Raw genomic sequence first — 13,972 nt, 5'->3', positions numbered from 1 at the left:
TCAGGATCTTTATGGGAATTGCATTAAACCTAGACATCAATTTGAGGGAGAACTGACATCTTTACTGTGTTGGCTCTTCCAATCCATGAACATGGGATGCCTCTCCATTTATTTAGGTCTTCTTTCATTTCATCCACATTTTGTAATTTTCAGCATACAGATCTTGTACATGTTTTCTAAGTGTATACCTAATTACTTAATTTTCTTTGCAGTGATTGCAAATAGTATTGTTTTTAATACCAGTTTCCACATGTTCATTGTCAGTATATAGAAATGTGATTGATTTTTGTGTGTTGATCTTGTATCCTATGACCTTCCTGAACTCACTAGTTCTAGTTTTAGGGTTTTTGTTTTGTTTGGGGGGTTCCTTTTGGTAGATTCCTTGGGACTTTCTATGCAGACAACCATGTCATCTGCAAATAGGGATAGTTTTATTTCTTCCTTTGCAATTTGCATGCCTTTTATTTCTTTTTCTTGCCTTATTGCATGGTTGGAATTTCCAGGACTATGTTGAATAAAAATGGAGTGGAAGCAGACATTCTTGCTTTGTTCCTGGATTTAGAGGGAAAGCATTCAGTCTTTTGCTGTTAAGCATGACATAGCTGTAGGTTTTTACCATGAAACATCTTACAAAATTAGTTTATTCTTCTTCCCCCCGCTCCCGCCCCCTTTAAGGAAAAGTTTAAGATTTAGGATTGGCCCACCTGAGATGCCAGAGCAAATAGAAAGCTCAAAAGAGATTTCAGCACTTGTTCTTCCAGGCTAGGCTTGCAAGAGTGATGGAACCAAGTTCCTTTCAAGAGGTTGGGGTCCCTTTATAGCCCTGATCAGCGCTAGAAAGCTAATCTCGTTATCAGGGTGTGTGCGTTCTGCAGTGAGCCAAAGACCCCTGTAGGTGGGGCAGAAATTGGCTGTCACACAGGAGCGCCTCACCGAATGGGGTGCCCGTCCCCTCTCCGGCTGCCCTGCTCTTCCAGGCAGCCCTCGGCCGCCAGCCTCGCAGCCTGCCAACCTGGGTTGGCGACAGGAGAGTCTCAGATACCCAGATCCAGAGTGTCAAGAGTGGCCAGGGCCAGATTTAGATTTATGTGAGCTTTTGGCAGCGGCTCACCCAAAGAAGAGAACGGGCTGCGAAGAGAGGAAGCAAATTAAGAAATCCGGGGCTGGGTAACACTGATAGCAACATCTACAATACGTGTAACCCACGGAACAATTTATTTTTAACAGGGGAAGGGGATGAGCAGTTTAATCTGAAATATAAAAAAGAAGAGCCAGCAATCACCCCGGTGGTCTGCGGGGCCATCTCCCTCTGGGGTCCGGCAGCCCCCAGCCCCTCTCCCTGGCGCCCCGCCCCCACCCCGCGGCGCCCCCCTCGGGCCCCACCCTGGGCTGGCCCCAGACCACACCTGCGCAGGTTAGACCTGCAGGGACGCGCTGGCCGGGGCTGGCGGGGAAGGTGAGTGGATGTGTGCGGTGGGGGCGGAGGACGAGTCGAGGATGAGAAAACGGGCCTCCTCTAATGGCCGCTCGGCGGCCCTGGCGGGAAGGAGGGCTGTAGCCAGAGGGGGGCGCCCCAGCCGCCCTCTCGCGAGCCAGCCCCTGGTTCCTCGGGGGCCTCTTCCCACGCTTCCTCCTCGCCGGTCCATACCAAGCCGCCCACGGAGGGGGGGGTGGCCCGGTCCACTCGGGGAGGGGCGGAGGGCCCGGACCGCCGCCCGCACCACCTGCGGCCCGGGACGGCGGTGGGCCGGGTCGCGCCGCCCGGGCTGTTCCGTGCCCGCGGGCTGGGCCGCGCCGCCCCCGCCCCGCCATCCGCCCTCCGCAGTCCTGCGAGGCCCCTCCTCCCGGCGGCCGGGCGCCGAGAGAGGCCGGGGCGCGCTGGCCGGGCGGCGGGCCCGCCCCCACACCCGCCCGCGCTCCGAGTCCCCTCCCGGCCGCCCCCGCCCCCGCCCCCGCGCGCCCGCCGCGCCCGCACCCCGCCCCGCCCCGCCCCGCCCCGGCCGGCTGCGCCGCCGAGCGCATGCTGATCCCTGTCCTCCTCCTCCTCAGGCGGCGCTGGCGGCGGCCCCGGGACCTGCGGAAGCCGGCATGCTGGAGAAATTCGAGTTGGAGGAAGAAGGTGAGTGCCCCCCGCCGGAACGCGCCTTCGTCGCTGCGCCGAGGGGCCGGGGCGCGGGGACAGCCGGGTTCCACGCCCCGGAGGCCGCGGGACCCCGCCGCCCGGCTTCGGGCAGCGCGCCCGGCCGGGGCCGGGGATGGAGACGCCGAGCCGGCGGGGCATGTCTGCAGGGGCCCGCCGGTGCCTTCCGGAGGGTGAGATCTAGCCGGCTTCAGAGGGGAGCCCCGCAACCCGGCCGTCGGCACGGATGGTCGGCCCTTTTGTCCTTACTAGCCGAACTCGAATGACAGCAAGGTGTCATGCAGTGGTGATTGTGATCCCACCACCCGCGTAGAGGTAACCCCCAAATTGTGTTCACAGTCCATACTTTTAGATAACACAAGCCGGTTCCCTTACCAGTATTTGTGAAAATAGGACCGGCAGGGTGTGTCTCCTTGTTTTAATAGGGAAAGTTAAAGAGGAGAACCAGAAGTGGCTTGGTGGATTGGTTCTGAGTTCAGGTGACCCTGTCACTCCATCATTTCTACGCCTCTTCTCCCACTCGGTTTTCCTTTCTCCTGCCCTGCTTTCTTCTTACTTACCTGGATCTTATTTGGAAGATGTTAAAATGTGAAGGGGATGAGTTTGTTCTTTGGCTAAATTAATGTTTAAGGTGGAATACAGTGAGCTTTTGCCTGGATCTTATTTTGAAACTATTAAAATTTGAAGGAGATGAGCTTGTTCTTTGACAAAATTTGTGTTTTAAATGGAATATGGTGAGCTCAGAGTCGAAAAAGAACTGTATTTAAGATACCTGACAATTTGAGGAATTTAAAAGACCTCCACACTATCTTACGTACTTCCATTATTTATTTAGTGATTCTCTTTTTTCCAAGAGTGTTGATAGAATAAAGCTCCTGGGACAAAGAATGTGCCATGTGGATGCTGTGCCTTGTGCCAACTTTCCTGTAATACTTCTGTTCGTTTACAGTCAGGCAGTTGCTTAAATAAGCATGCACAGCCAGTGTGAGAACGTTAACCCGATGGTGTCAGGCCAGTGCCTATGTTTATTTTACAAACATGTTAGCTAGAAGATAATGCCTTCATAGTAATTATTAAAAGTCTGCATCCATATTTATTATTAACAAGCAGTTACATGATACATTTCAGAATTTTACTGGGGCTTAATTTGAATTTTATCCTACTGAAAAATAATCCAGTATCTTAAATTGAATCCACCTTATTATTCCTCGGTTTAATTATCTTACAGGTCAAATTTTGGCCACTGTCCACAGGGCAATGTGGTGTGCCCCCCCCTTTCCATTAAGACTTTGAATGTCTAAATCATAGGGTTTTTCTTTGTCCCTGACATTAGTAACAATGAGAGTCTATTGCATTTAAACTTTTTTCAGATTCACGTGGGGGCAAGAGGAAAGTATAGAGCAGATGCTGTTAGAGAGGTACCTTATGGTTAAGAGCATAGACCCAGCTTCAAATCTTAGCTTCACTTCTTAATTAGCTGTGTGATCTTGGACAAGTTATTTAACCTCTCTGTGCCTTAGTTTCCCCATTTGTAAAATGGAGCTAATATGGGTGTTTTGAGCATTAAATGAGATATTCCGTGTATGGTATTTAGTACAGTGTAAAGCGGTAGAAAGTACTCTGTAAATGATAGGTAATATTTTTTAAGTGCCATTAACGTTGTACTGAATTCATGCACTTTTTAAGGCTTTTATTAATGAATTTAACATAGAGATTATTCTCAACATAAATTTGGTGGGTTTTTTTCTTACTTGAGATTTATTAATTTAGTTATGCTGCATTTCTCAAAGCAAATATACAGGCCTTATTTCTTTTGCATTGTTTCTGCCAATGGAATGAATGTGAAGTATTAAAGCTAAGCCTCTAAGAAAGGGAATTTCCCATTGTCACCCATCTATTTTTATCTGTGTTGCTGTCATTCCTGTAAAGTGCACTGAATCCCGCAAATAACCCTGTCAAACTTTTCTAGAATTTTAAGGAGGCAGAGTGCTAAGCAATTGCTTGGAAGCTGCTAGCCGAGCTGGAAGAAGGAATAGTGTTGACGTGGTTGTCTAAAATGCTGCTTTTGTTTCTTTTGAACTTTAGATTGCTTATTCATCCAAAATGCAGAAAAGCTGAATATCAAGCAGAATCTTTCATTTATCTGGGGAGAAAAAAAAAGTCCTGGCAGTGAGACATTGCACCTTTAAATATCCTGTGAACTGATGCGTCCGCAGCCCGCATAATAGATAGCTAGCTGCTGCATAGATTCTCGTTTAATCTTTGAACTTGCTTCTCACCCAGTTGACGTCCTAATGTATGCATTGCGGTCTGGAGGCATCACCTAGAAGCAGATGCTTTGGGAATACAGGGAAACACATGATTACTAATATTTTTGTTATCAAGTGTTTTCTTTTTCCTAGTAATAACTGATACTGTATTTCTTAGAAAAATTTGGAGGCACTGGTGAAGTTGGAGTAATCTCTTAAAATGTCGTTTGCTTCTGGGGAGAAAGGAAATGCTGTACCACCATCTGCCCTGCATGGTTCAGGTCCTCTTTTGCCTGGGTTCTGACACCCGCTGCCCACCCGCTTTCTGCCATCAGCTCTTCTTACCGTCACACTCAGACAGAGAGACCTTTCTAGAGCGTGGAGTGACAGCATGCTCCGTTACGGGCAGATCTTCCCCACTGTCCTGTCTATATATAGGATTAAGTGCAGGTTTCTCTTCATCTGCAGCCCCACCGCCTCCTCCCGCCATGCGCGCTAGTGATTGGAGGCCTCTCTGTGCATGAGAATCGCCAGAGAGCTCTTTAAAAGGCAGATTCTCGTTCTCCGGAGCTGGGATGAGACCTGAGGGGCTGCGTTTCTGCCGGGCTCCCAGGTGCTGCTGCAGCTTCACAGCCCCCTCTGAATAACAAGGCTCTGGAACAGCTGTCGGCACACTTTTCTGTAAAGGGCCAGAGGGTCGAGGTCTCGGTGTCTGTCGGGACTGCTCACCTTGCCGGCGCCACAGCAGGGCCAGAAAGCAGCTGAGACCAAATCGACAGGCAAGGCTGTGTTCCAGTACAAGGTGATTTAAACAGGTCGAATTTGGCCCACCGGCATAGTTGCCAGACCCCTACTGGTGGGTCCCTCGTGGTCCCTCCCAGTCTCTGGGCCTTAGGGTATGAGGCGTTTTGATGGTAAGACGTCTTGCTCCCTTTCTCCACCCTACCAATCTTGCTGATATTTCACAGCTCAACCCACCTCTCACCCTGTCTTTGAGGTTGTCGCCTAAATCCCCTTCTGTGCTTCTCCCACAGTTCATAGTTCTCTTCCCAGTGCCCGGTGTGGCTGGCACCTCGTAGGTGCTGGGCAGTGATTCGGTGTCTCAGTGGGCACGCTGACTGTTGAAGTTACTCTGTGGGAACGTTGGGAGGAGGAAAGGAGTCAGGATATGCAAAGCGGTGAGAGCAGTGTCTAGCCCAGAGCAATCACTTGATGTGTTTGCTTTTCAGATTTCTTATTATATCAGTCATGGCTATGTTTGTTTTCAATCAGGATTAACTGTCTTGAACTGATTTAATGGCATGACCAAGCACAAGTACTTTGTAAGCACCTAAACACAACCTGTGACTGCTTTTTGAAGTAGATAACTATTCAGCGATTTAGTCGTGATTAATATCTATAATTCTGGCGCTACTTCGAGGGTTCTGCAGCCCCTGACACTCCGTGTTATCTCCTAGCTTCCCTCCTGTCTTTGCAGCTGGCTGGGCTCTTCAGGTATTTCAGGTTTTCAGTGACCTCCTGTGGTTGGTTCATCCCACTTCTTAGCGGCCTGTCGAGTCGGCTTCTCCGCTCTCTTCCCTCGCCATCTGCCTCCTTTTTCCCAGGCCAGCTTTTCTGTCCTGGCTCTTCCTCTTCCCCTGCAAGGCTTTCTCCAAAGTATTATGTTTTCAGAACTCACCTCCAGACTTATTTTTATAGAAAGACTGGTCAGCCTAGTCCACACTGATCAAAAATACATAAGAAATAGGGGCCACTTTTTGTAGGAGGGAAAGCATTATTTGTCAGTCGAGAATCTCCGAACTTTAGGCCCCGCTCTGTAACGAAGTAGCTGTATGCTTGGCTAATCCATAGTCTCTTGGGCCTTCACTTGCCTGTCTTGTTGTTGTTGTGATTGTGGGTTTTCTCTGTAAAATAAGGCCAGCACGTGGTTAACTTGTACTTTTCCTTCTAGCTCAAAAATAAGATCTAAAGCAACCAGCAACCACTCTGTAAAAACCAACAAAAAAACCCAAAAATTTGTGTTTACTCCAACTCCATTCATTCTCAGCTGGGGGATATTGCCTGAAGTGAGCAAAGATTGGTTCTTGTCGGAGGGGCAAAAATCATAGGTAGCGGTCTGTGGCTCTCCAAAGGGCCGGAGCACATGGATGGACACCGTATGTCTGCGGCATTCAAGTTTCACCGGGGTAGGACGTTTGGGCGGAGAATGTATGAAAAGGCTCGGAGGGGGTTGGGTAATGAAGAAGAGAAGCTGCTCTGATTTCCTTAAGGGAGAATGGTCCTTGTGTGTATCTGTGGTAACCTAGTAAAGTATTCCCTCCTCACTCAGCTTTTAGAGCAGCTTCTCAGTGCGGCTCAGCTGAGTCCACTTTTATTGACGTTTATTGACAGTAATGTGAGGGGTACTGACCCCTGGTGGTGACAGATTGGTGCTCACAGCCCGGTTGCCCGTCGTCCGGTCTTGTGGTATTGGCAGGCTCGGAGCACCTGTCATCCAGACTGGACTCCGCCCTCTCTGCTGGGTTGGCATACTCCTCTTAGGCAGGAGATTTATTGTTTCTTGATTATAAAACTGGTCATAATTTTATAAAATACTTACAATTAAAAATTTTCTTCTCTACATGGCCTCATGTTTAAAACCTTGCCATATTTAATAGATTTTAGGTACACGTTTTAGTGTCTCTGAAGTCAGCCTGTAGCTTCCCATTTTACGGTGTCTTAGATTTGGTCAGTAGAGCAGTGGTTTTAGAGACTGAGGAGGTTTGTTAGCTGCAGTGGAAAGATCCTGACTACTTTCAACCAAGAAGAGAGTGCAGAAGAGAACTCGGGGACGTCCAAACGTGGGGCTTGTCCTCAGGCTTCGCAAGTCACTAGAAGGTCATCAGGAGCCAAGGCTGCCCCCTGGCCATCTCCGCCATGGGGGGATCTCTGGGACCTTCTCCCTCAGGACCAGCTTTGTCTGCCTCTTGGTGGGCACTCAGCTCTGAGTGCACCAGTCGACTGACCGGAGTCCAGACTGGTGCTTGAGATGACCATGTAGTGGCCGGAGTGGTTCCCTCCTGCAGCTCTGCCTGGGGTGGGAACAACCCCTGACAGGTTGCTATACCAGAATACCTGTGAACTTTAAAGTAGGAAAGCTGTGGATACTACAAAGCATTTGGAGTTTACTTGAAAAAGATGGAAGAGTGTTTATATCCCTTTTCCTCGATTATAGTCACTGGCATATCAAGTCTGTTGAGGTGCTGTTCTAAGTCCTTTTACATTTATCTCATCTAATCCTCAAAACAACCTGAAGAGGTAGATATTGGTATCATCCCTCTTTTACAGAGGAGGAAGTCAAGAGAGTAAGAGGCTAAGTAACTTAGCTCGGGGGACGTGTCTGGGAAGGCGAGGGAACCGGGGTGTGGACAGTCCCTGGGCGCTCAGAGCCCGCTCTGAGCAGTGTGCCATCATCCTTTATTCGGAGCCCTCGGCGTTTCTCATCTCATCTTCATTCTTCCGCCTGCCTCCACCGCTACCCCCGGCTCCTCAGGGGGGCCCAGTGGCGCCATTTTGCAGACCCCGGGGGACCCTCAGCAGCCCTCTTCTGCTTTGAACCCTCGGTAGCAGTGAACAGAGATGACCTCTGATCCCTCTGCTGCACACCACTCCTGCATTCCTCTTGCACCACTCCTGCTGTGCATTTCCTTGATGGTTCTTTCTCTTTCCTTTTCCTTTTTTTTTTTTTTTAGTAGCAGGTTGCGTGAGATCTCATTCACATACTACGCTGCCTCTTCCTTCTTGCACGTTAGCTGGTGGACTGCCTCCTGGCTCTGTCGCAGGCCCACTTCTCTTCTTGTTCTCTGTTCTCATCCTCAGCAGTCTTGCTCCCTTCCATGGCTTTCCTTACCGCGATACCCGTTGCCCAGTGTTTCAATCCTGTGTATCTAATTACCAGGATGCTTTAAGAACTGCTGAGGCCCAAACGGATGCCTCCAGCCAGATCTCTCCTGAAGTATTTTGTTGCCTGCTCTGTGTCTCTGCTGATTCATTTCACGGTCACTCTGTTCAAGTCTCCTGCCACCCTCCCCCTTTTTTTTTAGCCAGCCTCATTCAGTAAGTGACACCACATTCACCTACTTTTTTTCTTTTTTTGACAAGAATGATGTTCAGCTGTAGCTCTCTCTGCCGTGTCCGAGTAATCAAATCCTCTCGATTTCACTTCCTGCATATTACCTCTATTTGTCACCTGTGCCATCAGGCGAGGCCATCGTCATCTTTCTATTGAACTATTCAAGTAGCCGGATGTCTCCCAGCATCTGCTCCGGCCCCCTCCAGTCAACTGTCCGTGCTGTAATTACTGACATTTTATAAAAACATCTCTCTAATCATGTCACTAACATGCTTAAAAGCCTCCCATGATTTTCCTGTGCCTTTAGGCTGGAGTCCAAATACCTCAACCTGTTCTCTGATGTGCCCTACCTGCTCTTCCCTCCGCCTGCCTCATCTTGCGTTTCCCTCCAGCTGTACTGGCCTCCTTTAAGTTCCTCAAACTGCCCCTTGCTCCTCTGCGCCTTCTAGCCTTCACACCGGCTGTTCCCTCTCCCTGGAGTGCTCTTCCCTCTCCTCATGACCACCTGCCGGTTTTCTTAAGATCTCAGCCTAAATGTCACTCCCTCGGGGAAGCCTTTCTGGAAGCCTCAGACAGGCCTCCACATGTTATCTCACGGTCCCTCGCAGTTGATAGGGGCTGGTGGGGAGAAACGCGTTTGCTCATGTTTCTCTGCCATTGAACTGTAAGCTCTCTGAGGATAGGGACTGAAAACTTAATATTTACCAGGTCTCAGAGATATTATGTGAATGAGACTTAGTTTTCAGTAAACATTTCTTACATAAATGAGCTCTTTTTTTGGAGCTTTAACCTTGGCACACAGACTTAGTGTACTTTCAGTGGTTGATGTTATTTCTTGTGAAGCAATAAGGCATTTCCGTTTAAGGCGATGAGAGGAAATCCATTTGCCAATTTAACGTGTACTGATCCACACGCGATGACAAGCTAGAGGAATGGGCGGAAGGAAGACGACTCGACTGTGGCCCCCAGAGGTACAAGGGCGTGTCCACCTAAATAGGAAGTCCGAATGTGGTACATCTAGTAGTTGACCAGCTCGAAGGCGGTAACGGTGGTCAGAAATGTGACGGCTCGCTGGCATAATCTGGTATCGGAGGAGAAGTCTTATGTCTTTCTTTTGTGACTCTGATTGCATTTGTGCTGATGTTAGGGGACGAGAAGCCTAGCTTGTCTCTGATAATACAAGGGGAGAGTCATTTTGGGGGAGGAAATTAATTTGGGAACCTTTTGGTTAAATTTTAGTCACTTTTTAATGTTTTGTTTGCTGCTCCTGTCCCACTTTGAGCTGTTTCCTGTGTGTCTGAGTTTATGTAACGTCCCCAAGGTTTCTGGTCGTTACCCGATTCATTTTGTCTTCAGTTGTACTTTGGTCGTTGGTGACTAGCAGTAAGTTGCTAACAATAAATTATTTTATAGATCATGTACGGCATTTTCTTTGAAATGAATGTTTAATTGTTCCATGAAGATCTCAAGAGTGCACACGTCCGCATTCTCATATGTTTATTTATGCCCTTGTCAGGCGCTCCCTTTTTGCCTTGTTTTCTCTAGCTTTGAAGCATTTATATATGTGGGCCCCCCTTTAAGTGCATGTGTAATTAGTGTCCTAGTAGTTAAGAGCATGAGTCAGACCCAGATTGGAGTCCCGTTTCTTCTCCTTAATGTCTGTGAGACCTTAAACAAGTTATTTCAAGCTTCAGTTTGTTCATGTGTAACTAGGAAATAATAATAGTACCTAGCTAATAGGATTCTGTGTGGATTAGACAACATGGGCACGGCATTGACTTCAGAGTCTGCTGTGTAGTGCAGGCTCCATAAACAGAACTGTGATGGTGACCCTAGAAAGGACAGAAAAGGCACCGAGCGAAATTTAAAAATCGGGGTCGCTGTGAGCACGTCACCCAGCAGCCACTGTTATCTGGCGATGGCTTCAGTGTCTGTGCGGTCAGACTTTCCCCGTGTGTGTATTGTCTGTACTATCCAGGTGGCAGCATTTGCGATTGGCTGTTTGAGTTGATTTATCCCCATTCCTCAGAATCACCCTGCAGGGGAGATTAGATTGTCTCCATTTTATAAATGAAGAAATTCAGGCTACGGAGATTAAGTGATTTGGTCGAGGTCACCCAGAAGGTGATGGCAGTCCTGATCTAGGTTTGGTCCAGATCAGCCCTGTTCTTTCTTCTGCGCTTGCTCCGTGTGAGCTCGGAGCACCTGGAGTGCCCGCTCGAGAAGCCTGGGCTGCTGCCGGACAGAGCCGAGGGAGGAATGAGGCCCGTGAGCTTATGGAGACATCTTCTGTTGTTAGTGCTTCACTCTGTAAATCATTGTCTCATATTTTGATTTGGAATTGGCATGCCTGACAGTGCGTACACATATTGGAAGAACAACGATGTGTCGTGTTAGAGATAGCCAGAGGGCCCGCAGCAGGGGGATCCGTTGTATTGCTAAACCCCAAAGGTGTCCTCGTATTTGTGGACATACATTTAAGCTCTGGCAGACCATCACGTGTCGGTATGAGCCAGAACAGCATTCCGTGCAGGTCTCGAACTGCAGTGCGCTTATGGGGACCTGGGGAGGCACGGTCTCAATTCACCTGAGTGAACTGATGGAACTGGGCTGCCCCGCTTGGGATTCAAGATGGTTTGCTGTATATATTCATTTCTCTCTCTTCCCTCTTAAAACCCTACTGAAATGACGGCACTCATTGAAACCGAATACAAAAAGTAGTCTTGTTCAATTGAAAGAAAAGCGTACTTCTTGGAAAAGACCAATAAAGTGGATAAACTTTTGTCAAGTCTGTTCAAGAAAAAAATGAGTGAAAATACAAAACATTAGAAATAGGAAGGGTTTCTTTTTTTTTAAGATTAGCACCTGTGCTAACAACTATTGCCAATCTTTTTTTTTTCTGCTTTTTCTCCTGAAATCCCCCAAGTACATAGTTGTATATTCAAGTTGTGGGTCCTTCTAGTTGTGGCATGTGGGACGCCGCCTCAACATGGCCTGACGAGCGGTGCCATGTCTGCACCCAGGATCCGAACTGGTGAAACCCTGGGCCGCGGAAGTAACCACTCAGCCATGGGGCCGGCCCCAGGGCTTCTTAATTATAAGTGCAGAAATTTAGAAAATAACATTACAGGAAACCTGAATATATAAAACTGTATTGATAAATTTAAAAATCTTTTCAATCACTTTTGGATAAATTTTATCAATTTGTATTTCCCTGGTTAATTATCCCTTTCATCAATCACCATAAAAGAAATTAAAAAGTAGTTAATTGAATTGTACACTTTAAATGGATGAACTATACGGATGTGAATTATATCTCAAAAAAGCTGTTTTTTTAAAAAAGTAGTTAAAAGTTCACCCTTCCTCTGCTCCTGCAGAAGAGGCCTGTTGATGGGTGAATCCTGTAAAACCTTCAAGGAACAGTAATGCCTGGGTTCTTTGAATTATTTTAGGGCACAGAAAGGATGGCAGCTTTCCAGCTCATTCTGTGAAGCTAGCTTGGTCCTGACATCAAAGCCAGAGGATCGCACACAAAGAAGAAAACAAATGGTTCACCTGGCGTTTCAAACATGGGCAGAACTCCTACATAAACATCAGCAAAGTGATCCATGCGCTGTTGTGACCCAGCAAGGCTTTGTCCTAGAAATGCAAGAAGACTGCAGTTGATTAAGAAGTCTGTTAAGGACATAGTGTCAGCAGAGCAAAGGAGAAAAACCTCCAGTCACAAGAGATATTGAAATAGCAATTTGTAGAATTCAAAATATGCTCCATTAACAAAATCCCTGATAAACTAGAGGAAGAAGGAAATTTCTTGAAGTTGCTGACAGCCTATCTGACATAAGCTGGCTGGGGCGGCAGCCGTGTGGTTCCTGGCATTCTCATCATCAAGGTGGTTCTTGCTCTGCTGACCTGTCTGGTGCTTGGGCCCTGGTCCCTGTCGGCTGACCCTGGTCCTCGCTGTTGCTTCAGCTTAGTTATTGGGTTCTGTTTCCTGAAAAACAGATTGGCTGTGGTAGATGCTTCAGTCGTGTGGTTCCTGGAATTAAACCTGCAGCCATTTGAAAACTCTAGTGGGAATCACATATAATTTCAAGGTCACTGCTCTGTGACATTCCTTAGGGGGTTATTGCAACTAATTTTGAACTGTCTACTTGGGGAAACTATGTGCCTTTCCTTACGCACACTTTTCCTTCTTTACTAATAACTCTTTGCCTGCCTCCCCCCTTAGCAGAGCATGTGCCGTTTCCTCTTCAGCGGAGACTTTCGCCCCCAGCACACATGAAACAGAATGCAAAAAGCTTGGAAAGGAGAAAATTCTAATGCACTTCATTTATTCTGCTCCCTTACAAGTCCTGTAAAATTATTTAAACTTTGACTTTGTTAACTTTGTGTTTCTAAGCACTTTAGAAAAACTTGAGTTTAATCTTTTCCTTATGCTTATAACTTCACGTTCCCCTTTTTTGCTTATTTCTTGCTCAGCTGTTTTAAATGGTTTTCTAAACAGAAACAATACTATATGAAAAACGTAAAATAATAAAAGATAAATTTTAAAATAACGTGTTGATAATCTTTTTCTTTATGGAATTACAATGAAATATCTGTATATTAAGTTAAAATTGTGAGGATTGGGAATAAGGAATCAGGGTTTTTTTTGTTTTGGGGGGGGTTTTCTAGTGAAGTTTGGGGCAATGTATAAATTTTGTTTTAAACCGCCTTTAATGCTTACACACTCAGCTCTTTAAGACATGGTCTGAAGCTATTACTGTGACCTGTGAGATGACTTAAAATACCGTGTTCAGTCCTGGTCAGTAAAAAAGGTGGGCGTCCGGCTCCGTGGCGGGCATTTCTTCCCGCTCTCGGTGCCTGCTTTGGCCCAGCAGAGCCCCTGGAAGTGGTGGCCGGACAGTACTTGAAAAACCATCCCCTGAGGAGAAGCCACTGGTCCCTATGAGGCTTGCACCCAGTCCATCAGTCCTGTAAGCCCCCTGGGCCCCACAGCTCTGTTAGATTAAACTCGGTGACTAGCTGGCGGTTTGCGTTTGCCACGGAAGATGTCGATAGTTGACTTAGTTGTGACAGCACACGGACGGGAGCGATCAGAGTGAGCAGTTACTCTCCTCTCAACACACAGGCTTTGATTATGTTCTCTGATGTGACATGTCTCTGGTTAGAGTGGTTCACTGGGGTGTTTGGCCCAGAGCAAGCGAGATTCTGTGTGGTGCTGCCAGTGTAGCGGCCTTGTTAGAGACTCCGGGAAGGGAAGGTCGTTGAAACCAGCCTCTGCTTCCTTCGCTTCGCATGAGTGAGTGAGCCGCGTCCCTCGGCCCCTGTGAGACCCTCGCAGCCGACCTGCCAGGACCTGCCCTGCCACCCTGTCTTGCTGTGTTCTGTTTGTCTCCCTGCTTTAGTCTTTCTTAGACTAGCAAATTATCAGTGACAGGCTGTCCTCTTCATGTTCATACATTTAAGTAG

At 47.6% G+C, this 13,972-nt stretch overlaps 1 protein-coding gene across 30 annotated transcripts in view; it reads left to right on the top strand.

The window, feature by feature from the left end:
• PRKAG2 (protein kinase AMP-activated non-catalytic subunit gamma 2) overlaps positions 1-13,972 on the top strand; it is a 280,128-nt gene that overhangs the window by 212,681 nt on the left and 53,475 nt on the right. For 24 of the 30 annotated variants that reach the window (XM_070264151.1, XM_023638732.2, XM_070264170.1 and 21 more), the window contains one exon: positions 2,050-2,119. The exons of 2 other annotated variants lie outside the window; for them this stretch is intronic. In XM_070264151.1, the coding sequence (XP_070120252.1) occupies positions 2,050-2,119 (70 nt within the window). Of the gene's footprint in view, positions 1-751; positions 1,457-2,049; positions 2,120-2,148; positions 2,456-13,972 lie in introns of those variants that run through there. 4 more of the 30 variants (XM_070264172.1, XM_070264163.1, XM_023638737.2 and 1 more) reach the window with 4 other exon arrangements.

Source organism: Equus caballus, chromosome 4 (assembly GCF_041296265.1).
Source record: "Equus caballus isolate H_3958 breed thoroughbred chromosome 4, TB-T2T, whole genome shotgun sequence".
NCBI classification, from domain to species: Eukaryota; Metazoa; Chordata; class Mammalia; order Perissodactyla; family Equidae; genus Equus; species Equus caballus.
Note: the sequence above shows the minus strand (reverse complement) of the source record. Positions and strands in the feature narration are given on the sequence as shown.